Source organism: Muntiacus reevesi, chromosome 3 (genome assembly GCF_963930625.1).
Source record: "Muntiacus reevesi chromosome 3, mMunRee1.1, whole genome shotgun sequence".
NCBI classification, from domain to species: domain Eukaryota; kingdom Metazoa; phylum Chordata; class Mammalia; order Artiodactyla; family Cervidae; genus Muntiacus; species Muntiacus reevesi.
The window spans coordinates 127,198,126-127,224,405 of record NC_089251.1 but is presented as its reverse complement, the minus strand read 5'-3'; the positions used below and the strand labels follow the sequence as shown (position 1 = coordinate 127,224,405).

Here is a 26,280-nt window from a genome sequence, read left to right as displayed (position 1 = left end):
TGTCCAGAAATCTGATATATGTTTAAGTCTGAGGACCTCTAAATGAATGTATATTTGCTGTGACTTTCTAGTAATTCTTTATTTTCCCTGCCCAAAGATTGGGTACCCTTGCATGTTACTGACCTCTTTGCCCCAGACCTAATATCTAATGTTTATACTCTTTAAATTGCTCCCACTTCACCCACTGCAGCCATCACTCTGCACCAGTTGATGGAGGATGCTTTTCCCAGGCACCTGGAATCAAATGGTACACTGGCTTCCTGGAGACATAGCCCCAGGCTTACACGATCCCTGACTTGTAGTAACTGTAGTAGGTACTAAGACTTCTGGAATATAGCCACCTTCAATAGGAACTATTTCACCTGCCTCGTTCATGTGGTGCTTTATAAGTGGGTCTTAGCCAGCCTTACAGATGTATTCAGAGTATGCTTCGCAAAATGCATCTGTTGAGCTGTGTCGTATTGTAACTGAAGCGTGGTTCACGGGCTCAGCGAATGCTAATGGACTAAAAAAAGGAAGGTTCAACCAGGTGTTACTGGAAATAGGTGCTGAACTGCAACTGCCATAAATCAGGCCGAGCAGACAAGCAAATCCCCCAAAATAACAGATTCCCAGGACGCACTCCTCGCATCTGGAACCAAAGCTTCCAGCACAAGGTGTGGTGAAGTTCTGTAGTGTTTTATAGGAAAAGTACTTAAAATTTATTTTGCTTGCCATCTGCTTGCGCCTACCCTGTGACAATCAGTTTGGTCTAGCAAACATTTGAAAGATGGCGAGGCATACTAAAAATCTGCAATATTAATTTCGCTAAAATCTCACACAAGCTGCTTTGGAAATAGGGTATCAGCCTACACCACAGACCCATTTAGAACTGACTACAAGATTAATGACTTGTCCTGCACTGATTTCCTCCTATTAGCAATCAGTGGGTCTGTTCCATCTGTCATTTCCCTGGAAAGAAAATGTGTGTTTAATTTGCCAGTAACTTCTAACTTGGCTTTGTCAAGGGAGCGACCCACGTACATTTGGTGACAACGCCTTCCAAGTGAATGATATTTGGGTGATCAAACTGTCCCATGATGCTGGCCTCGCTTAAGAAGTCCCTTCTCTGCTTGTCTGTATATCCAGCTTTCAGCGTCTTGATAGCCACATAGATTTCTCTTTTGCCAGGCACTTTAAGACGCCCACTGCATACTTCGCCAAATTCACCTTTGAGAGAGAAAAAGAATTGACTCTGAACCAGAAACACATTAAAAGTGAAAGAATAATAGCTAGCATTTGTGGAGTGTTTATCACACACTGAGCACTGCGCTGGTGTTTTATGTAGATTAAGGAAATATCAGGTACACTGCTATTTACATACATAAGCACACACAATATATTCATATGCCTTTATATAATCCACACATACCTATATTTAATATTCACAAAGAAAACAGGCTTATAGATACAGACTTACCAACTCCTATGACTTTTTCAATCTTAATGCAGGATGCGTCGATTTCTTTGGCAAATTCTCGAACTGCTTGGTTGGGATCTTCATACGTAAAGGGATCCACGTAAGTTCTAACACCTGAGTAACAAACACGCAAAAAGTTGGCAGGCCACTTCTCATGCGTGCGTGCTAAGTTACTTCAGTCGTGTCTGACTCTTTGTGATGTTACGGACTGTAGCCTGCCGGGCTCCTCTGTCCATGGGATTCTCCAAGCAAAAATACTGGAGTGGGTTGCCATACCCTCCTCCAGGGAATCTTCCCGACCCAGGGATCGAACCTGCGTCTCTTACATCTTCTGCATTAGCAGGTGTGTTCTTTACCACTAGCGCCACCTGGGAAGCCCAAACACTTTTCAGGAACCACTAGTAAACTGAAATTCTCTGGATCTAAAAATACTCAGCACAGGAAAAGTTTTCTTAGCATGAGAAAAATAGCATAGGTATAGGAAAATGTTTAAAGTCTCACTCTGTGTTTTGTTAGCAGGTAAACAAGAATTGTTTGCTACATAAGAGGCTGTAGCTCTACAGAGTTCCTGGGAAGCCTTCACACTGCGAGGATGAAATTTTAAAAACCACCTATCCGGCGGAGGGAAAGAGAGTCTCCATAAGGGAATTTGGAATGTGTTAGCTAAACATTGCTGTCCTGGGGACTTCCCTGGTGTCCAGTGGTTAGGACTCCCCGCTTCCAGTGCAGGAGGTGAGGGTCTGATCCCTGGTTGGAGAACTAAGATTTCCACAAGCCATGTGGCACAGTCAACAAATAAATAAATAATTGAAAGCAACAAAAATGATGTAAAAAATATATTGTCCCAATCAGCTGCTCAAGTCCTATCCACCATCTCCAGCTTTCTTCCCTTAGGGAAGATACAGAAACTGTTTCAAATGGTCATGTTACAAGGCATCACGTTTAGCCCCATATCCACCAACAATTGACAACAGTAAACAAACTAAACCTAGGTTAAATGGACAAGAGGGATAATTAATCTGCTAGTTAATTTGAAAATGCAAACTCTATATTGGAGTTCCACTTTTATTCAGTTTTGGAAAGAAGGTGCTGTAAGTAAAGACACTGAATTCCACCTGGAAGCTTCCGCTTAAGAAAATACTGTAGCTGAGTCATGAATGCTTTGAATACCAGGAAGGGTAATTCAGCCACACGCTACAGTCACTTGTAAGCTGAATTCAGAATGTGAGCGCTCAGGCAGCCAAGATGTCTGGGACAAGATGCATCAGAAATTAGTGGGAACTTTCCACTGGCATTCACACCTTGCCTTTCCCTTTGCAGCTCCTGGAGCTTTGGGGCACTGAGAGGTGTAGGATACAGAGTTGGCCCAATCCCTTTGATTTCCCAAGACTGTCAGTTTTGTCCTCATCTCAAAAAAAAAAATTACATAATTTTTGTTATTAAAAATATATATTGCATGCAAATGAGAAAGTGTGGTTTTAGAAAAGAAACAAGATGAACAAAGGGAAAATTACTGGATACTCCATGACCCTTCATCACTTGGTATGTTCTAGCCAAAAAAATCTTTCTTAATCACTAACAGGGTAGCTATTAACCACTTGGTACTATTTAAATGCAAATTAGTCAAAATTAAATGAAATTTAAAATTCACTTCCTCATTCACGACTAGCTACTTTTCAAGTATCCAACAGTGTGTGGTCACTGGCTAATGAATTGAATGGTGCAGACAAAGATCTACTATCACCTCAGCAAGTTCTAGTGGCTGGTACTCATGAAGAGTCACTAACCACTGTCCATTTGAGTCTTCTATCTTCCGCAAGTCATTCAATTCTTTGAATTTACTCTTTGGAGCCACTTGGAACATCAAAATAACTGAAATCCACTTAAGAAATATTGATAGTCTCTAATTCCATAGCAAAATTCTGCCATGTGTTCAATTCTTTATTCTATTTGTCCCCCAAATTTTTACCTCAGAGAAATTGTTACCTGTTAAATCTTGCCACCCAGCTACAAAACTGAGCCAACTACCAAAACTTTTTCAGGGTGGAGGATAAAATAAGGGAAAAAAGCATTTAAGGTAATTCCCCAATCTCCATCTTTAATCTCACCTTAAACAAACACCAATCACCTATTTGAGTTAGATACCCTGAAGTCTATTATTTGGATAATTCCATGAACAGAATATAATCTTAATAGCCAAACAAATATTGTTTAGACATTTCTAAACTGAAAACACAAGAAATGCTTGAAAAATAAAATTATTTTTATCCCAAATTTCTGTACCTTGGTTCAAATGTTTCTCTTCATCTGCTTCTTGTTTTGCTTTACTGTATTTACTCCGTCTATTAAAAGATAAAAAAAATATATATTTTCAGAAGCTATAAACCACAAGTTCTTTGCTACCGTAAGTCAGGTAGTATACAAATTTCACAGATGAGAAATCTGAGGTTTATGGGAGGTAAAATAATAGGGTGAATAACTTTTACATTGATATTAATAGTAAATAATGGTTTCAAATACAGGCAGAGTCCAGCGTCTCTACTCTTAACCACAGTATTAAACTGAGGTGATAAAGCAAATATTATATAATATAATTAGAATTTTAAATCTTCAGGAGAAATTTCTTGTATTGAAGATAGATTATAATTTACTGGCTAGTTTCCCCACTTATAATTTCCCCACTTAGCTTCTCTAAGTTTGGTATTGACATGTATATAGTGCTACATTGAAAATGGCTAACTAACCAGGTCCTACTGTGTAGCACAGGAAACTCTGCTCAATATTATGTGGCAGCCTGGATACAGAGGGGAGTGAGGGGGAAAATGAAACATATATATGGCTGAGTCCCTTTGCCGCCCACCTGAAGCTGCCCCAACACTGTTAATTGGCTATACTACAAAACAAAATAAAAAGTTAAAAAAAAAAAAGTTTCCCTTGGTGAATTCTGCACAAGGCAATAAAGGTCAGTATGTGATAAGTAACAGTAAGCCCTGCTGCTTTCACCACAATAACCACTACCACAAAAAAAAAGAAAAAGAAAAAACCTCACTATCGTGTTACATGATATCCTTAAAACAATAGTTTTGTGGTTATTGGCTTCAATTGCTGCATACAAATTCCTAAATTATTAATGACAGTTTAAAAGGTAAATATGTGCTTCATACTGGATTATATCCCTTAAGAGTTTGTAGAAAATACTGCAAGAGTAAAAATAAGTTTCCATTTGTAGCTAACTCTTTTTTCTAAAAAACAGTGTATGGTCCTACAGTTGGCATTCTACTCTCAAGGTCCCATAGGAGTGATACCTGACTTGGTTATAAAAAGTCTTGGGGAAAAGAAACCTTGAGTATACATAAATCTTTAAACAGTAATCTTGATAATTATACATGTACACAGGTACATGTATGTGTCCACGTGTGCAGGCGTGTGCATACGAAGTTGTTTTAGTCCTGTCCAACTCTTTGCAACCCTATGGACTGTAGCCCATCAGGCTCCTCTGTCCATGGGATTTTCCAGGCAAGAATACTGGAATGGGTCGCCATGCTCTCCTCCAGGGGATCCTCTCGACTCTGGGATTGAACCCACATCTCTTAGGTCTCCTGCATTGGCAAGTGGGTTCTTTACCACTAGCGCCACCTGGGAAGCCCCGTGACTATAGGTATATATATTAAATAAACTGGAAAATCAACTCAGTTGATATCAGAGCTCTCTAAAGTTGGGAAATGAGACCACATTAGTGAATAAAATATGTGCATTTATGTTTCAGCCAAAAATGTCAAGTTTACATTGTAGTTTATAATCATCTTGTAATTTTCTTAGGGCTTTAAAGATGAGGTCAGTCAAGACTCTTACATATGTGGAGACAGAAGCTCTGTGGTGACAGAGGATTCCCTGAGGGCCACGAGGGTCGAAGCAGTGTGGTCCTGTCTGAATCCGATAACCTGAAACCCTGCACTTTGAACAAGCTGCGAAGGGCGAGATGCTCATGGAAGAAAGGAGGCCACACAGACCAGAGAGCAGCCCAATCACAGTCACGTATCCCAGCTCCTCACCCACATTCCTCTCTAAATTGTCAGCAATGCAGGAACCAGCTCTGCAATCAGACCCTCGGAGCCTACAGATGTTTCTCCGTGTGTATAATTCCCTTGCAAATAATAATACCTTGCCTTTTTACATTGCATTTAACTTTTCAAACTGCTCTCATTACACATATTATCTCCTCCCCTAACTGTTTGCAAAGCAGGGACCAGCTTAGTAAACACAGACCTCAGTTACTGGAGTTCACTTCGAAGGCAAGTCGTTCAGTCTTAAATAACAGCTTGCATTTTCACTTTGCATTTAACCTTTAAAAGAACCTTCACATCTATTATTTCATCACATCTTCTCAACAATCCTACGAAAGCAGTCTGGCAGACAGACACACGCTCAGTCCCACTGTACAGACGAAAACGACGGAGGCAGAGGGGCACGTCATTCACCCATGACTCTCCAGCAAATATAGGAGTGTGTCTGCCACATCCAGCTCACTGCCTCTCATAGTGGAGATGAAGTTACATGATGATATCTGGCGAGAGTTAATTATAAGTAATAGCACATTTTATATCAGTAAATCCACTTAAATTGGATTTCACTTGCTCTCAAAAGCCACTGCTTCATCAAAGAAGCTAAACAGGTTTAAATAACCTGAAATCAGACGCTTGTATGAAAGATATAGTTCCCTCCAAGCCTCCCCCCTTTCCTCTCCTTTTAAAGGAAATACAAGCGTGTTAGGTCAGGGACTATGAAAACAACATTTTATGTCAAGGAAACGCGTGGCTAGGTCCCAAGGGTGTGATAGGGCCCTGCCAGCCCAGGAGATTGTATCTTATCAGAGCTCCTAAAAGCATTATCTAAAATTACAAGTATATCTTTTAAACCACTTTAGATCAAGAATACTGATCTGAATTTCTTTCCTTTAAAGAAAAAGAAAAAAAAAAAAAAAAAGCCTCGTGCAAGGAAGCTTTTGTCCCAACTTTAAATTGTCAGTGAGTTCCTCAAAAACCATGATAGATACCAGAAGAAAGAACAGTCTCAAGAAGCCTAGGAGTGCTGATTTCCATCAACACATTCATGAAATCTGTGCACAGCCAGAGGAAACGCAGAATGGCAAGAATCATTCATTATAAGGTTCACCTGCCCATCCCTTCCTCATGATTCTAAACATAGAAGGAGGAAGTAAATTAGAAGAGAAGGTGTATTTTTAAAGAAACTTTACTTGGAGTGTTACTTGGAAAAGTCTCTAGTGGAGTACAAGGAATGCTGACAAAGAAACACAAGGATTACTGTTCAAAGGCTAATTATAGCCTATTAGCTACTTAATAATACCTTGAAAACTAAAAAGCCTGAGTCCTGCTCTCCCTTTGTCACCTGATGACCCTTTCTCCTTTGGTTCAGTGTAGGACAATGTGTCCGTTATTGTCCAGAGAAAGAAAGCCCACTGGAGCTTATCACTGAGTCAGCCAGCCCGCAGGAAACCGCGCCATCTAAAAGGGTGCGAAATTGACATCTGAAGCAGATCACCTGAATGACAGAAGGGAACCTTTGTGGAAGATTTTCTAATTATTGAGATGTGGGCAAGCTGATTTAAAAAACAAAAAAACAAAACATTGGGCAAGAGGGGAGTGGTTTGTGAGTAAATGCTCCAGAAGGAAATAGTCAACCTTTCAACTAAGTTAAAGGGACTTGTCTGCAGGTGAAACTTTGAAAGCTGTGAATAAGCCCACGGGAATTGGGGTATTAACAGACAATGTCCAGGAACAGCAGGGGCCCCTGGTGCTGCACCCCCAACCAACATGTTGCTCCTGGCACCTTGACTATCTGATAAAACCAACAAAATAGTGGAGGGAAGTGTGGCAGGGCCCAGTATACACCCCACTTTTATGAAAATACTGACTTCCTTGATCAAGTCGACAGATTTGATTGATGGGGTTCACTGTTCCAAAACTAATTAGCAAAAGGTAAGTAATTTATTCAGCTAAAGTGCAAATTAAAGAAGATAAAGCAATGTAATAACTAGCATGGCTCCAGGAGGACCCTTTCCAGCGTTTTAATGGCATCACCCACAAAGATTCATCGAAGTCATCCTTCTTTTTCCCCTTCCTTAAGCTGTCATTGTTCCTGCACCAAATGATGGCTAAATGCTCTTCACAAGCAACATTTTGAAATGGGTGGAAGTGAACCGTACGATTGCACACAAGTTGTTTAGAAATGTTCCCGCAGTACCATCTGCCCTCTAATTGTAGAAATTTACATGACTTCATCAGAGCCAATTAAGGCTAACATTTAAGTGTATTCATTCTTATGTGATCATAATATTCCAATTAGGACACCAGGAGAGATAGATAGAGACTGAATGGTAACTGTTTTAGCATTATGAAAAGAGTTTCAGCTCCAAAGTGGAAAACTGTAACCTTCAGAAGACAACACCAACTTGCAAAGTCTGACTTCTTAATAGCATGCATTAGAAGCACGTTAAATCACAGAACGCAAATGTACCAACATCACGTCGTGGAGGAGACTCCTGAAGCTCTGGTTCACTACAACTGTCAACGTTAGCATTTGATGTAGGTCCATTTTCCAGTTCAGAGGACATTAGCATAATCTATCTAGACCCAATATTGCAAGTCAGGAGAGATGGACTCCTGTTCTGATGAAGCAACTAACTAACTAGCTATGTGACCTTCTGTAGTTAACTGTTTAACCTCTTCTCCAGGCCTCAGATTCTTAATATACAAGATGCCAGCAATTTCCTTCCCTGAGCCATCCGTGTCCCTACTTTACAAATTGTGCCAGACATTTCATTTTTTTTTTAACATCAATTCACTACTGAACTTCCCTGGTGGTACATAGGATAAGAATCCGCCTGCCAATGCAGGGGTCGCAGGTTCCGTCCCTGGTCCGGGAAGATCTCACATGTCGGGGAGCAATGAAGCCTGTGCGCCGCAGCTATGGAGCCCACATCCAGCAACTACTGAAGCCCCCGAGCCGAGAGCCCACGTGCTGCAGCAAGAGACACCAGCGCAAGGTGACGCCCGAGCACCGAAACTGAAGAGTGGCCCCCACTCTGTACCTCAAGAAAGTCTGTGCACAGCAACGAAGACCCAGGGCAACCAAAAAAAAAATCAATTCACTATTTTTTCTTTAATTCAGTTAAGAGGGTACTTTATAACCCTAACATAACTAGAAACCCAGCAGCGCTAGCAATGATCAGATCAGTATAAAACCCACCTATGGCTGGTTATCAGGCAACACTTGTCTCTGATCACCAAACTGTCCTTTAGAAAAGAAGGGCTTGTCTTACATTCTAGTCCTTTCTTAAAAGTGTTTCTCATACATACTAAACAATAAAATACTATTTGGGGAAGACACACTAGCCTAAAGCAACCTGAATTAATACTATTCAGGACGCTTCTGGAGATAAACTGATCAAGTCATTAACACAAAAGGGTCTGGGTGGGGGGGAGTTGTCAGAGGAATTTAACACAGTCACTAGGATCATTAGTCCTGAGGTTATGACCTCATCATTGCATTTTATGACATCATTGCCAATAGTCAAAAATCAGATTTAAAAGCAATAAAGCAGTTACACTGTGGCAATCACAAATGTACACCTACAGGAGTATAAAGAAATGGTGCCATGTTTGCAATGGAATGTACATATGCGGTCTAGAAGAAGATTTCTAGGGACAACATCACATAAATATAAGAAATGCGGCACCTTTAACAACCCCAGATGGTAGATATAATTACATGCTCTGAAAAGCTGACAGAATCCTTAAATTATAACTTATATGATAAGTGACACAGGAAGACACTGATCAAAGATGCTTATAAAAAATGTAAGTTAATTTCCTCAACATAATGTGGATGGTAAAAACATATAATATGTCTAAGTCAATGTATTCCATATAGCAATTTAAATAAATAAAATTTATAAACTTTGAAGTCTGATGCTTTCACTGAGATCCCCAAATGTTTACATTTCCAAGTTGGTCAAAAGGAAAAAGTGGATCTTCTCATTGGAGAAACTAGAGATTAATTCTGATTTGCCTAAAGCTCAGACTTCTCAGTATAAAGTAAATACAGTGAAATAAAAAACAATTGTTATCATATAGAAAAAAAAAAACTAGCAAGACACTGGGTATGAGCCTGAGGACATTTTTTTTTTTTTAAATAACAAACTAGCATTTTTCTTTGAGATAATCATAAGGACTAAAATTTTTATCACTGTGTAGGTCTCTGCTCATTTACAACTTTTTAAAAAACACCTCCCCTGTCATCATAGGAGACATGAGGGTATCGGGAGTCACCTTATCAACAGGAACATCTCTTGCATCCAAATTGCTATCAACCATCCAGGGCTTCCCTGGTGGCTCAGATGGTAAAGAATCTGTCCGCAATGTAGGAGACCCAGGTTCGAAATATCCCTGGGTCGGGAAGATCCCCTGGAGAAAGGAATGGCTACCCACTCCAGTGTTCTCGCCTGGAGAATTCCATGAACAGAGTATTCTGGCAAGCTACAGTCCATGGGATCACAAAGTGTCAGGTCAACTGACACTTTGACTTTGCGTCTGTGGCTCTGGGAGGCAAGAAGCAGCCCCATCCTTTTCCAGGCAAGGGTGTTTTATCTGTTCCTTTCCCAGATGGCTGACTGCAGCATGGGTTTTAGGCATACCATTTACCACCTTTCATTTGTACTCTCACTAAAAACATGGACCAGATTTTGGTCTACACTATACCTGTCTCCCTTCTCCTCACCTGATTTTATTCCATTCAAACATCTACGATCATGATGACAGAGCACACAGCCTGCATGCAGAGAAGAATCAGCTGAGTGTGCACCGGCCACTGCAAAGCCTGTCAGCTACCTGGCTCTAGGCAGCCTTTCCCTGACAGCTTTATGTCTGACACTAAAGAAGAATCAATAGGAGGCCAAAGGGTTGACATTTCATTTTCTAAAAAGTGATCCATTGAGGACCAATCACCAAGCAGTGTTTATCAGCCTTGGGAAGTGACTTATTTTTTTTTAATGGTGAAGAAGGTACAGGAATCATGGCTGGGTAACTTGACAGGCTCAATTCTCTAAGGTGGGGACTCATAATTGGAAATTCGATCAATCCTGCCTTAAATAATAAAGTGTTCAATAAAAGCAGAAAGGAAATTAAGTCATCAAGCTTGTGATGCTATTTTCTATAGCTGGAGATTTTAATAAACTTGTCTTCCTGAATTACATTTTCATCTGCTTTTCCTTTTTCTTTTTTTGTCAAAGAAGAACATGGCGAAAAAAACACACTTATAATGAGGTGAACTATTTCTAATTACTCCTGCCTGACTGCTGTATTTAGGGCAACTTAAAATGCAAAAAACAAACAAAGCAAGTCATGCTAAAGGAAATCTAGACTACAACTAGAGAATTCTCCCAACCAAAATCTTGGTTAAGACTCAAGATGAGACCTGTTGTTCAGTTGCTCAGTCGTGTCCGACTCTTTGCCACCCCATGGACTGCAGCACGCCAGACGTCTCTGTCCTTCACCATCTCCTGGAATTTGCTCAAACTCATGTCCATTGATTCAGTTATGCTATCCAATCATCTCATCCTCTGTCGTTCCCTTCCTACTTTCTATAAACAAGTGTTATCTCAAACGGTTCTGAGCATTCTGGGGTTCTGAATTTCAGTTAAGTAATTTTTTTAGGTGGCAGTAATGAGTGATTTTATTCCTGCTTTAGACTTTTAAACGTCTTTATTTTCCAATGATACAAGTAGTTTATATGCAACGTAAAAACTTCAAATATAGAAATATGTAATGAAAGTAAAAGGGCTTCCCTGGTGGCTTAACCAGTAAAGAATCTGCCTGCAATGCTAGAGACCCAGATTCAATCCCTGGGTCAGGAAGATTCCCTGGAGAAGGGAATGGCAACCCACTCAACATCTTTATTTTCCAATGACAGAAGTTTTTATATACACTGTAAAAATTTCAAACGCAGAAATATATAAAATACCGAAAGCAAACGCCGATGTATTTTCTACATACTCCTCATCCTGCTCTATCGGCCCTGCTGTCAGACGGATATAGATTAAGGTATGTAGTTTTCATGTGTTTATGAGCCCGGCATGTACAAAGTCAAATGGCAATGGACAAGAAAGAGGTCCGTCTTGATTGACTTACAAACCAAAAGGATGGGGAGGAAAGAACTCTGGGAATTCAGATTCTGTTCAGGCCAAGGTAAAGTTTCCAAAGTCTAAGGTGTACTATTGTATAGAGGACAGTGGGCATGTCTAGATGTATGTCTGTATGTGTGTAATGTATGACGGCAATAGGACTGAATGTGGCAGATTTAACTTCCTCAAGACAAAATTCAGTGCTGTCCTCCAACAGACTTTGCATCAGAAAGAACAAACCAATAATGACAAATGCAGGTGCCCACACTCAATAAGGAGCTTTTCCATACTATGTGAGAGTGATGATGATTGAGCTCTATATTCCAGGACATTCTGGAGAGTGAAAATAGATACATGATATTAATAAATACGCGTGACAACTCAAACCACCCAGGCAAACGAAGATGTATGGTCATTGTCCTAATTCTAATGTACCACAAAGTGTGAGAAAATCATGGTGGCTGGCCCAAGCCAGTGGAAATAGCCAGAGGCAGTGTTCTGATATCAATGAGCTGGCCGACCAAAGAGGCAGAAAGAGACAGTTCCAACAGACAGTGGCCTGAGGCCAAGCATGGCTGTGCCGGTCCAGTAACAGATCTACTGCTAAAGCAACAGGGTGATTCTGGACAAGGACTGCAGTTTTCTGAGCATCAGTTTCATTTTCTGTAACATGAAATGATTTATCATTAAGATGATCATTTTGACATCCTGGGGTCTACATTTCTTCTTAAAAGCCCCACCTTATAAAACAGTTGATGGCATAGGGAGGGTGAAGGTTGGAGAAGGGGAAGACACCCATGCGTGAGACAAAGAAGGCCTAGATGCGGACACACACTGAAGACGGGCAGCTGCCCCCCCAAACCCCTCCCATTCTTCTGGAGGCTCCAGGCAGTGTCAAAAGTAGGTGGAGATGACGACAAGATAAGAAAAACTGGGTCAAAAAACAATATGCTGTCAAACTCGTTCCTGTTCTCTTTTCTAGATTGTTCTTCAAGTACCAAGTTAGACTGCAAACTCTCATAGAATAAGTGATTGCTGTTTTAGATCCTTTACCAAGAACAATGCCATGCTCACGAAGTGTCAAAGGGTACTCTCTGGAAAAGTCGCTGGCTTTCCCGAAGGGAAGATGGAGCATAGGACCTGCTTTCTAGCTTTGGTTACTGTTATCACGAACCAGCATCTTGTTAAACCAGCACTTGTGTGCTGGATTATCTATTTGTGCCTATCAAAACTCTCCTGTCAATAGCTCTTAGAGACAGGTATTTTATTATCCCTATTTCACAAAAAGGAAACAAAGCCTCAGAGAGGTGAGGTAACACAGGTGACAGATGGCAGAACTCAAAGCTGAGGTCCAAGTTTTTCTGTTTTATTTTGGCCTTTGGCCATCAGTCCAGGCTTAAGAGAGGTATAAATATAACACCTTTACAGCCTAGAGATTCTAGAAAGCTCCCAATGGCCTGCTTTCAGCTTGGTTCCCTGGAATTCGCTGGGTCTTTTTAGGACTCTCAGCAGTGACGGCTTCCACCAGGGTCCAGCCCACAGCTCCAGCAGGGGTGTAGGGAGATCAAAGCAAAGAGGAGCGAGCAAGTTGGCGATGCAAATGCAGTGTTGAGGACGCTAATCAAAAGCCTGAGCTTTGTGTGGAGGAGACAAAAAGCTCCCTGAGAAAAACTGGGAAGGGGGTGTGGGCGGTGAGTGGCTTCAGCGCTTACCTTCTGCTGATGACAAAAGCTGCGATGAGAATAACCACCAGCACCACGCTGCCCGCGACGGAGACCAGCAGGACAGTGGAGTTGGCGCCGTCTCCGATGATCCTGGAAGGCACTGGCAAAGACAGTTACACAAGCATCACCTTGGGTGAGGTCCCAAGACTCAGAACTTCTCAGTGTCATAAGTTTCGAGTCTCTGAAGCCATTTGAAAGGCTCACGGCCTACTCTGCTCTTCATGAAGTATTCGGGCAACAGCATTTTCTTTCTAAGACATCCTTAATGAGACAAAAATACTCTTTTTATAATTGCATGAAAAACTCCAACCAGAAAACTCTTATGAAAACCTGTGATAAATATTTCCACTCATTCCCTTTTCTTCTTTTCCTTTCTACTCTCAGCTTAAACTCTAACTCAAGGATCTGATGAATTCCTTAACTCTAACTCAAGGATCTGATGAATTCCTTAGTGAGAAAGACAGTTGGAAATTTCCAAAAGGACAAGTATTTTAGAATGATTCTCTCTCCCCCTACACATACCCCAACTAGTAAAAAACCTGCCTATTATTGCCCAACTCAAAAGCCACTTCCTCCTTGAAGCCTTCTAGGCTAATCTCAAAGGATGTCAAACCTCTTCAGATTTCTTTCTGAATTTTCTCTTTTTTATTCTTATTTTATTTAATAATTTGTGAATAAAATCATTTTCTAGAACTGGTGTAGAGAATTCTGTCCCAGCAGCTTCTTATCTACTAGGCTCAGTTTTGGTTTGTTAATTATGAAGGGGAGTTATCTTATGGAAATTGCTTATTCATAGGTATATGCCCTCTATTAACAGTTTGATTCAATCATCCAGTTGGTACAACTCACAATGTTGAAAGATTGATGTAGTTGTCTAGAGGGCCTTAAAATAATAATAATAAAAAAATGATCTGACTTGTTTTGAACAGATTCCTAAAAACAAACAGGAGAGGAAAAAAAAAAGAAAACCTTGGGGCCTTCTCTAATCTTCCCAGGGAGAAAACTCCCCAACTTAATGTAAGATAGTTATGCAAGTATCAATTAGTCAGTTTGGCAATCCTGTTTTTCAGTTTAGAGAAGGCTTAGCACAAGAGAAAAATAAGATATTTCTCAATCATGTGAAAAAACAGATCAGATACTAGTATGAAAAATGGTCTTTTCTAAATACCAAGAGGTGTTCTACATTACAGATATTTGCTATCTAATTTTAACCAATAGCTTCTGAAACAAAATGTTTGCCTAACTGAACATTTTGTACAGTCTCTTAGATTTCAACAGAATAGGATGGGCAAATCCTATTTTAGAATCTCAGAACTCATTACCTGTGTTGGTTGTGACTTCCAGGGGCTCGCTGAAATCTCCATAGCCAGCTGCTGTCCTGGCTCGGACATGGAAAACATAGGAAGTCAGAGGGTTCAGGCCTTTGATATCTGTGTTCCTGGCGGCCGTCCTGACGATTCGATAGCTTCGTTCATTCTGATCCTACATTACAAGAGGATAAGATGAAGGAAGGTGGCAAAATAAATCCTCCACTTACTCCAGACACAATATTAAAGCAGCTGAGTCAGTCCACTCAGAGGCTGAAAGTAAATGGAGATTGATGAACTCTAAACACTATATTCGGTTCAGCGTTAGAAGTACTATTGTAAGTTAGATGTTGAAAGAAATGTGAAGGTCAGGTATGATCGCTATTGACATTGACCATATCCAGATCTTTACCCATATCTTTTTTTTTTTTAAAAGAACATTAGATGATGGTTGGTGGCTTTACTCACTCCACACCCTGCAATTTAACAGAAATAACAGCTGTAAGAAGGTCCCTTTTCTTTTTTCTATTTTCCATCTAGAAAATGTCAAAATGTTATAATCTGGTTTCAATAGGGGAAAAAGAAAACCCTGTCCTTTCCCTGCTTTTATTAAGGAAGCCAATAAGTGATTATCTTTAAAAAAGAAAGAGAAGACAATTGTTCATTTTCTCGACAACCTTGAATGCAGATAGCTCTCTTCAGAATTCTATCCTTTAAGAGATGAGTTATTTGTAAAAATAATGTCTTTCTATAACTTTAAGAGGCTGCAGAATGTAATTTTCTTTCCCTGATTTTCTATTAAAAGTCATCAAAATCCACACCTTGATTCTGAATAGCAGTAATCTACTTAAACAGATCATTATTTCAACTTTTATGAGTCACTCTCCTTGATAGAAGGTTTATAGATTAGACCTTGTTAGCTATCTTGACTTTCATGACTAGAAAGAAAAAATGCAGTTATATTAGAATATAATGTATTTTTTCTATTTTATAAGACTAGCAACTTAATGCATAAAATTCACAATTGGACTTGACTGGAAAGCCAAATACATTTGGCTTTGAGATTTGCTAGTATTCCAGAATTTGTAACTGGCCAAAAGCTATAGAGAAAAAGAGAAGAAGGAAGGAAGGAAGAGGGAAGGAGGGTAAAAAGGAGGAGGGGTAGCAGGGAGAAAGGAGAAGAATCTTGTTCATTCAAGTAATACCTTCTCATAATACTTCACTTCATACTCCAAGATCACCCCATTGGGCCGATCTGGTTCCAGCCAAGCCAGAGCGACACTGTATCTTGTAACTTCTTTAGCCTGGACCAAAGCAATGGATGAGGGTGCTATTGGGACCAAAAAAAAAAGAAGACAATATCTTACATTAGTGGGAAAAAACTGGTGGCACTAGTCAATAACATCATCTTATCTTTGAAAACGGTGAAGTATTGACTTACCTTCCTCCAGATCCCTATTTCCCTCATCCACAGTTCATACACATACCATTTTATGGTTCTCTCCAGTATTTGGGGGGCATATGATTTGTCTTAGAAAGACAACCTCTAAAGTAAAGTCTAATAAGTCCACAGTCCTACAGTGTCACCTCTACAGGTTCTGTAGCCATTCCTCAGAAAAGCTATATTATAGAGGATGCTGGGGCTTCCCTAGTGGCTCAGCAGTAAAGAATTTGCCTGCAATGCTGGAGATGGAGGTTGAATCCCCGAATTAGGAAGAGACCCTGGAGAAGGAAATAGCAACCCACTCCAGTATTCTTGCCTGGGAAATCCCATTGAAAAAAGAGCCTGGTGGGCTATAGTCCACGGGGTCACAAAGAGTGGGACATAACTGAGCAACTAAACAACAATAGAGAATGCTATCTGCTTGTTTCCTTGGTGGCTCAGATGGTAAAGAATCTGCCTGCAGTGCAGGAGACCCAGGTTCGAATCCTGCGTCGGGAAGATCCTCTGGTAGCTATCCATTCCAGTATTCTTGACTGGAGAATTCCATGGACAGAGGAGCGTGGCAGGCTACAATCCACAGGATTACAAAGAATCAAATTCAACTGAGCAACTCACATGATACTGTATTGTATCTGCTTGTTTATTTTCTTGCAAGACATAAAAGCCTTCGGAAAACCTCCTCTTAAGCTCAGAGGAACTGCATCTCATCCCACCTCCAAAGCATCGAGTGTTGTCATACTAATCTTTAATTTTATGCAAGCAAGAGACAGTGTAACTCTTCCAAGGGTACTGCAGGGAATGCCAGAAGGCAAATAATTTACATACTTTCCAATATAAATAAAAGTACTGCTTAATTATAGTAAAGAGTTTCCAGCTTGAACATAACCATACAAATAATGAAGGACACAAATAAAGCCACAATAGTCTCAGGACATAGATGGCATTTTCCAACTATTTTACAAGAGTTGAAATACTGCTTTTGCCTGTTGAGTAGAAAACCTTTCCACTAAGAAAGACAAAAAAGCTGTCCTCCACTGGGTGTTTTATCAAAGTTGGAGAGAAAATACAGCTTTCAGATTTGCCAACCCATGCTGACTAACCCCTTGCTTCGGCACTGCGGTTGTCACATCTCCATCCAGTGGTCATCAAGCTCTGCGGTGACTGACAATGGCACAAATGTGCCATCTCCAGGGAAAAGAGGGAGCATTCACAAAATGTGCAATCTTATCTAACAAAGCTGTTCTGCAGAACCAGAGATTAGGGGGTCTTCCTAAATCAAACGTATATTTTTTATTCATTCTCAAATTGTGAATATATATGAAAACAAGCTGTGCATGAACTTGGGCAAACTCTGGGAGATGGTAAGGGATAGGGAAGCCTGGCGTCCTACAGTCCATGGGGTTGCAAAGAATTGGACACAACTTGGCGACTGAACAACAATATGAAAGCAAATATCCAAAAATGACCACTGAGGAACCACAGAGCCATGCTGGGTCATCTTCCTGCCCATCCCTAGTGCACGCAACTTCCAAATCTTAACTCAGAGGGGAAAAGAGAGAGAAAGTAAAACAAATGATCTGCAAGTGGAATGGAGTTGGCTGCAAACCCACCTCACCATATCTGACAGGTTCGCTGGTGGCAAGGGACACAACCAGACCCACCAGAGTCACATGTCACACAAGGGAATCTTCCTGCTAAAGCTCATTCAGCAGAGTACCTCTTGGAGGTGGCCATCTAACAGCCTGGTATCTCTTTTAGAGGTGTCTGGAGATGGTAGTGTGCACGCGCACGCACACACACACACTCTTCCCTATTTCTTCTTCCCCAATCCATTCCTAAAGCTATTCCAGATTGGATCTCAGGCATAAACACAAATGAAGCTTCGATACAGTGAACACACATGTCCTCCATCAAAGGCAACCCAAAGTTAGTAATGCCAAACTGGGTGAGCAGAGTTGCATGCAGCAGACATATGGAAGCCACTGAACATCTGAAGAAAATGAAAACCGGAAATGTGCTCATTAGCTGTATTAAGGTTCCCTGCCCCAGCAGACACACACACACACACACACACACACACACACACACACACACACACACACTTTCTCTCTCTCTTCCTTTACTGGGTGACAGAGAGCCATTGTTCAGCGCAATGCAAGGAGTGATTTTCTTAAATGTAGAGGCAGCAAGGAGTTTAGGAAGGTTGCCTGGCTGTGAAAAGTCATTTCACTCCAGGTAATAAATATATTGCCTAACAGAGCACTTTAGCATCCACTCCATAAAAAGGGGCTCTTTCAACTCCGATGGTCAGGATGGGGAAATGAAAGAGAAAAGCGAGGCTGTTAGAAAGAAAGCAGGAGGGAGGAAAATCATAAAGTTATAATGTGAACTTATGCTCAGAAATGTTCTGGGTCAGAGCCTGATAATCGACAGATTTCTCAGGAAAGAATTGCCTGGCTGCCCTTGGAGTGAGTGCACTGATTAACGAAGATGGTTTCTCTCTGGTTGGGTTATCCCTGAAGTACTGCATGTGGGAAATGAGCCTGATTTCCAATTCGGGAGTTGGAGCCGCAGTGTTCCTGTGCCCATTCAAAGGGAATATGAGCTCCACCGGAGCGCTCACAAAATCTCAGGCAGGCTGTTAACACTATCATCGTGTTAACTAATAGAATACTCCTAATGCAGCTCCACTTGGAGAATTCATAGGCACAAATGTGAAAGTAAAGCGAGAGAGTGTCTGCTGATTCAGCTATCGTAAAAATGGAGGAAGATGAGATGAAAGAGGAAAGCAGAATAAATCGTGTTAATTGACAAAAAATATGATGTTGTGGGGGCTGTAAAGTCTGAATTCTTTCCAAACAGATGTTTTTCAGAAGAGCATTTTTATCAGGCCATGGTGACAAAAGCAACCCACGACCAACTAAGATTGAGAATCAGTCCTAAAACGGGAAAGCGTATGGTAACAGACAGCTTCTCCGGCAAGAAGAATATCAGTTTAGGAAAAACTGGGCTTTGCCACACCACCACTTTGGAGAGAAGAGGCAACTTGGATGTCCTCCATGTTACAAGCCACATAAGGGTTCTTTCCTCGCCTGTCCTAGCCTGCTTCCAATACAGCGTCCAACTCTACATCTGGAAGCCATCACCACGCCTCGTGTGCCTGCCTGCAGCTCGTCTCCCTGGAGGAGGCATTCGGCAAAGGCATTTCTCAATCATTTCCCTCCCCCAGTGGTTACCAACACCAGTCTTCTCGTGCCACCCATGTAATTGCTGCCACATCCCTCCCTCTGCAACTTGGACTATGATTCAAGCAATATTTTTCTTAAAAAGACACATTATCTCTCAAAAGACAACTTCTCACTACAGTTATCACTTGCAATTAATGGCAGGTAACCACAGAAAGATAAATAATGCATCCATAACAATATGCAATAATAGTGTAATTAACACAATGTTAAAAAAAAAAAAAAACCCTACCTGGTTCTTGCATCTCTATGCTTTGCCAAAGAAAAAGAGATTAGCCAGTGTTAGAGAAGCATTACGGGTAATCCTGACACCAATTTGGGATTTTGACCTTGGGGAAATCAGAAGAACTGAGAGAGAACTGAAAATTTCCACACAGGGAAACTCAGAACCACATAACATTCCATCTAGGTTTTCCCTAAATATCATCTCTGATGCCACCGCTGGTCAGTTTCCACAAGCTGGTAAACATGGCCAAACTCTACTCAGTTTAGAAGGGTTTCAGCTTCTGAGTCCTAAAACCTCAGAGTTCTGCCCCTTGCTAACAGAATTAGAAGGGGACATAATAAACTAATAAAATAATAGCTTGAACGCTTGCCCCAAATAACTGATTTAATAATAGCTTTGACAAATCAACGCCTTAGTTCAAAAGAAGGCTTCCAATCACATTGGGAATTTTGTTCAACATAAAAAGACCAGGCAGAAAAAAAGGTCCTGCTTGCCTCCCAGTGGGCCAATTTACATTCCCAAACCTTAGGAAGGAAGGCAGACTTGGCTCTTCCTCCATACTGACTCATTCACTGAGCACAAACTTAAGGAGCACCAATGAAACAAGGCAAAGATGGAAAAGAGCAAACAAAGCCAAATTAAATACAATCTTTGGTATCCAATTAAGTGCTACCTTATCCTTAACTGAAAATAAAAAAAAAGATGGAGAATTTTGTAATAGTCTTACAGAGAAGACAGGCTTCCCCAGTGGCTCAGCTATAAAGAATCCGCCTGCAATGCAGGAGATGCAGGTTCCATCCCTGGGTCAGAGGAGGAAATGGCAATTGACTCCAATATTGTTGCCTGGGAAACCCCATGGACAGAGGACCCTGGTGGGTTACAGTTCATGGGGTCACAAAGAGTTGGACACAACTGAGCAAATGAATATGCACACATACACACATAGAAGGCACTCTTTATTGTCAACCTAGAGAGTCCGTTTTCTAGAACTGAAGAAAGAGTTCCTGCTAACAGTCTTATCCAAGTTTCCTCATGGCAATGGGGAGAAGTGAGAGGTGGGGGCTTCCTCATCATACCATGTCCTCAGACATACCATGCACCTGCAGAAGAGTAAGAAGCTAGGAGGAAGCTGAGGGTTGATGTAAGTAGGCTCATTAAAAGAAAAAGGCACGTCTTAGACTAAAAGGCATTCCTCTCTACCCACAGACTTCCTTCATATAAAAGATGTTTGCTTTAAGGAAACTCATGTGCCTCTGAACATAAGCAGGCTTCCTTTAATGGCTGATATTTTGACACAGCACACAACCAGAAGAGCTGGTCATGCTGGTTGACAGTAGTGCAGTTAGAGAATAATGACAGATGGAGGCAAAAATCACAAAGGCAAGAACTCCTAAAGAGTAGTTTCTAAAGAAAGATTTGTGATCAAATTCAATGAAGCCCTTCATTTTTAAGTTTTTGAAGCAGAATCTATAATGTCCATTCTCCTGTCTTGAGACAAAGGTGTCTGAGACCACCTTTTCCTAGCACTCTCAAGGGAATTTCAGTAGTTTTGAATCCAAAATGTGGCCTCCATCTCTTCTTCTTTTTACTTACAAATCATGCTGATACAGCCATTCAACCCTTGTGCAGTCATTCCACACAAGTCCTGTAAGTCTTTGCTTGTGGAACTTAATTTAAAGTAGACCTAAATTGGCATTTATGTTGAAACACTTTAAACACTTGACTAGGCGGTAAGTGGGACAAGAAGCCAGAATGTGGAGGGGTGCATTGTGGGTTACAGAGAACCACAGAGGATTTTGATTTAGGTTGGGGAATTGTGGTCAAGATTGATTTGTTGGGCAACAGAGCTGCACATGTGACTGGAAAATTCAGGAAATCAGTAGCACCTTGGCTCTGCAGGGGCTCATCTAAGGACCTGTGAAATGAGGTGAAGAAGAAAAAGCCTCCTGATCCAGATGAAGTCTTCATTTTACTAATTTGGCGAGGGGAAGAAAAAAATTAATGAATTGAAAAAGAATTTTGGATAAAATTCCAGGTTTGAAATTTACTAGCTGCCACCTTGGACAAGTTACTTAAATTTCCTCATCTCTGTTCACCCATTTGTAAAACCCCTTCTTCCCAGATGCAGGCATGTCAGTTCTTAGAAAGTACACCCTATGCACACAAGGCTTATCTTTATATGTCCACTATTCAAGATCTTATCTGGCATACAGTGGTGCTCAATAAATTTGTCAAAGGAATAAAAGTGAACTAAATGTTGAAACACATCTAAAAAAAAACCACCTCTTTGTAGCCAGCAAAATATTTTCCAGATATAATGTATCCGAAGTAAGTCATCCTTAAAACAACTTAATATCTGCACCTGTTTCAGATGACCTTTTCTGGGTTCAGATTTGCTATTTAGGTTAACAAAGATATTGACAATTACAAGTGAAGCAAATGACAATTCTAATTTTAAATAGAGCCTCTGTTTCCTAAGGGGTTTACAATGCTGCTGAACTTTTTTTGAACATACAGGTTGTAAAATGTCATTCAAAAGTAAGTTAACATGAAAACTAGTTTGCGCTACACCTGTTACAGACGGCATTTTGAGAAACTGCTCTTTCCCTGGATGAGGATGTTGACAATCTGTTCGATATTTCTCCTCTGTATCTGGAGGGCATGTGTAAATAGTTTTCCAGACTTCTCATCTACAAAGGTGAGTGGTGTTAAATTCCCTTCAAGTTAGAAATCTAAATCCAGAAAGAGCCCCAAACAGCCCTCTAGTTTGACAAGATCAGAGTTATCTCCAAAGACACACTGTTTGTAGTTAAGTCGCTAAGTCCTGCCTGACTCTTTACAATCCTAAGGACTCCTCTGTCCTTCACTATCTCCCAGAGTTTGCTCAAATTCATGACCATTGAGTTGGTGATGCTATCTAACCATCTCATATTCTGCTGTCCCCTTCCCTCTTTGCTTTCAATCTTTTTCAGTATCATGACCTTTTCCAAGACACACTAGTGTAAGCAAAGTCACCGCCAGGGGCTGCCCTTAGTACTGTATCTATCCTTGAAACCGCAGGGAAAGGACATCTTTGTTGAAGTCAAGGGAACAGAGTGGTGAGCCTTCTGCTATTAGGGTGGAGGCAGCAAGATTAAGTGTGTGAAAGAGACTGCCTCTCTATGCACCCACTGGAAACAAGGGAAATGGTAGGAAAACATCACTTTTTAAACCTGGAGCAACAACCCAACAGGATCAAAGGAAACTTTCACTGAAGCTTGAGACTGAATGATCTGAGCTTTCCACTAGGAAGTCATGATAAATTCTCCCCCCTCAAATAATTCTGTATTCAAAATTTCACATATCCCTGAGAAACTGCAAATGCTTTTGGCATGGAATCCACCTGGGCTATGTACCTGTGATTACATTTGGTTTGAGAGCAGACCACAGCGCATCTGGGAGGTACAGGTGGGTTTTATCTCTGTGTGTGTTTTGGATAAACAGACACAGCATAGATTCCGGGCTCCATCACGACTTTCTAACAGTGGTGCGTCTCACAATGAAGAATTACAGGAGGTGCTTTGATGTCAAACAGAGGTGGCTTCTTTTAGGAAAATGGTAAATTTAACCTTCTTTGGTTCAAAGCTCAGCAGTTCTTTCCGCACCCCACTGATGTGAATGCTGCAATTTTCTTTTATTCACTTCCTCAATGACTTGCCATCAAACACCTACAAGTCATTTTACTGCAGCAGTTTGGTCCTTGTGACACCCAAATAGGATGGAGAAGAGAAAAAGAGACATGGGGGAAAGAAAGAGAGGAGGGAGTCACTGCAATCTTTCACTTGTGGGCTGAAAACTGTTTTCAAGGGCCCCACATCACAAGCATTGAATTAAAAACAGTTTGGGGGACCTTGGGTGGGGAAATAGCTGAAACAGACACACTGCATTTCACTACTGGCTATAATTAGGGTGGGGGAGGAAGGAGTAAGGCCGGAAATAAACAGAAGCAACAAAAAGTCTCCAGCCTGTGTACAAAGACTGGAAACAGCCCTTTATGGACCTTAAGAAGCCTACAGTAAAAGATGACAGTGGTTCCCGAAGCCCATGTTTTGGAGGAAGATGACGTCTTAACCTCAGCAGGGTTTTGTTTCCCTCCCCAGGATCTGAATTTAAAGAGGACATGTTTACTTAAGGAGGTTTTCCCTGATAAGAAAAATAAACCCACAGCTTATACATATCTCTGCTTAATACAAATAGCATATTCAAAATGAATTACTTGGAGCTTAAGGTGGTTTTTGTTCCCTCTTTCTTTCTCATTTTAATGCGTCAGCTCTGATTTGCTCTTTATCAAAGGTTGGTGCATTTTAAAATGCTGTCAAGCATCAAAATTAAATGCTTCAGAGCACTAATGATATCCTTGTGATTAAGGGTTTTGCCGTCACAGAGATGCTAAGAACTCGGGTGCTAATATTAATTGCTGTGTTCCACATCTCACTAAGGGAAGGAAAGGATTCCTCCTCTGAGTTTTACACTATACCTACGGTACCAAACACCTCTAAGCAAGTTTTATTTTTTTATATTATGCTATAGTAGTTTATAGCACTCAACAGTGCATAGAGTGCTTTCCTAGACACGCTCTCTTGTTTGAGCTACATTCAGTCAATCAGCTGGGTTAGTTAGCCCTCTGCTAATCCTTAGGTAAAAATCATTAATGATTGAATCCCTATCCACCCTCCCTTGAACATCACTGATGTTGTAAGAAGTCAGTTCTGCACCCCATAGCTTATAGCTGCTGTATCATTAATAACCACCTAAGCACATTTTCTCATTGTCAAGAATTGAAAAACAAAAACAGACAAATGGTATGGAAAAACTTGATTATGCCAAAATTGATACGGAATTATTTTCCTATTCAACAAGCGACATGGAGCCAAATTCTCAATTAAAGTCTTCAGAAGACGGAATTAAATGAAGTTCATTTATATTTAAATATGAAAATATTAATATTAATTAAGCTTATACTTAAAATGTATGAGAGATGCCCTTTTTTCACATAAAATGATTTCCAAGGTCAGCACACACAGAACCTATTTTAAACAAATAAAATAAAGCAGAGTACAGTAACATTTACCAAAGGATATAACAGACTCGTACTTCCAGGGATGGTCAGGATCTGATTTGGGGAAGACTAATGGCACTTTAACTAAGTGATCTAAGAGTAAGACTTTACAAAGTGTTTAACTCAGACTCTACTTATTTCTGTAGAGAAGTGAGTAGCAGACTGTCTCAGACAAATTTTTTATAGACAGTTATTTCCCAAATTTTAAATAATGGAATGTGATACAATTCTTAGCTTCACATTAAGTGTTTGCACACAGAAGCTAGAAATTTTCAGGTGGTGCTAGGATTTCCTTGGTGGCTCAGATGGTAAAGCGTCTGCCTACAATGCGGGAGACCCAGGTTCGATCCCTGGGTCAGGGAGATCCTCTGGAGAAGGAAATGGCAACCCACTCCAGTACTCTTGCCTGGGAAATCCCATGGACGGAGGAGCATGGTAGGCCCATGGGGTTGCAAAGAGTTGGACACGACTAAGCAACTTCCCTTCAGTGGTAAAGAACCTGCCTACTAATGCAGGCGACAAAAGAAGCAAGGGTTTGATCCCTGGGTTGGGAAGATTCCTTGGAGGAGAGCGTGGCAACCCACTCTAGCATTTTTGCCTGGGAAATCCCGGACAGAAGAGCATGGTGGGCTACAGTCCAAAGAGTCAGAGAGTTAGACATGACTGAAGTGACAGCGCGTGCGCGCGCGCGCGCGCACACACACACACACACACACACACGAATACAGAAGCTGAAGGTCTTCAGACTGGCCTCTGGCTAACTGCACAAAGATGGGAGCTCCCTTCCAATAAATAACTGTGTCTGGGATGGAGCTGCTAAGGCAAGGACTAAATTTCTTAGACTTCTTCATGCGTAGGATGGTTCATACGTCTGAATTCTGGGTGATTGAGTGTGGGTTGAAGTGGTGACTCCCCTTGGGACCCTCCATCCTCTCTGACCCACCACCTGCCAGCTTCATGTTGGTGCCCAAGTCCATCTCAGGAGTTCCTGATCGACTGTCCCCCTCTTCACCACCAACTGCATGTGACCTGAGTAGGAAATAATTTTCTACTGTGTTAACCTAGTACCTGACATCTGGGATGACAACAGCTCATTCTGTTTAAGTGGAGCCATTCAGGAATAAAAAGGGGGCATTTTCATATACAGATGGTCTGAGAATTACGATAGTTCTGGTTTGATTTATAATTTTTTGACTTTATGATGCTGTGAAAATGATGTGCATTCTGTTGAAACCATACTTTGAATTATGGATTTTGTTCTTTCCCTGGGCTGGTGGGTGTACTCAAAGAACTGTTCTATTTTTCACTTTCAGTATTCAATATAATTACATGAGTTAATCAACACTTTATTATAAAATAGGCTTTGTGTTAGATGATTTTGCCCAATATAAGTGTTCTGAGAACATTTAAGATCAGCAAGGCTGAACTATGATGTTTGGTATGTTAGGTATACTCAATGTATTTTCAGCTTACAATGGGTTAACTGGGGAGAAACCCCACTATAAGTCGAGGAAGAGCTATAATAACATCATACAATAACTACCTAAAATAAAGTATAGGAGTATCATGACCGACAGAA

The 26,280-nt window shown here is 40.8% G+C and overlaps 1 protein-coding gene and 1 non-coding gene across 3 annotated transcripts in view; one reads left to right on the top strand and one right to left on the bottom strand.

Moving 5' to 3' along the window:
• The window catches only part of EPHA4 (EPH receptor A4), a 158,569-nt gene that overhangs the window by 22,069 nt on the left and 110,220 nt on the right, over positions 1 to 26,280 (bottom strand). For both annotated transcript variants that reach the window (XM_065930471.1, XM_065930470.1), the window contains exons 6-11: positions 15,894 to 16,018; positions 14,704 to 14,863; positions 13,370 to 13,481; positions 3,743 to 3,801; positions 1,460 to 1,573; positions 1,024 to 1,209 (exon numbers count right to left, since the gene is read on the bottom strand). In XM_065930471.1, coding sequence (XP_065786543.1) covers positions 1,024 to 1,209; positions 1,460 to 1,573; positions 3,743 to 3,801; positions 13,370 to 13,481; positions 14,704 to 14,863; positions 15,894 to 16,018 — 756 coding nt within the window. The remainder of the gene's footprint in view (positions 1 to 1,023; positions 1,210 to 1,459; positions 1,574 to 3,742; positions 3,802 to 13,369; positions 13,482 to 14,703; positions 14,864 to 15,893; positions 16,019 to 26,280) is intronic.
• TRNAC-ACA (transfer RNA cysteine (anticodon ACA)) lies at positions 24,992 to 25,064 on the top strand. The gene has a single exon. It is a non-coding gene; the product is annotated as a tRNA-Cys (tRNA).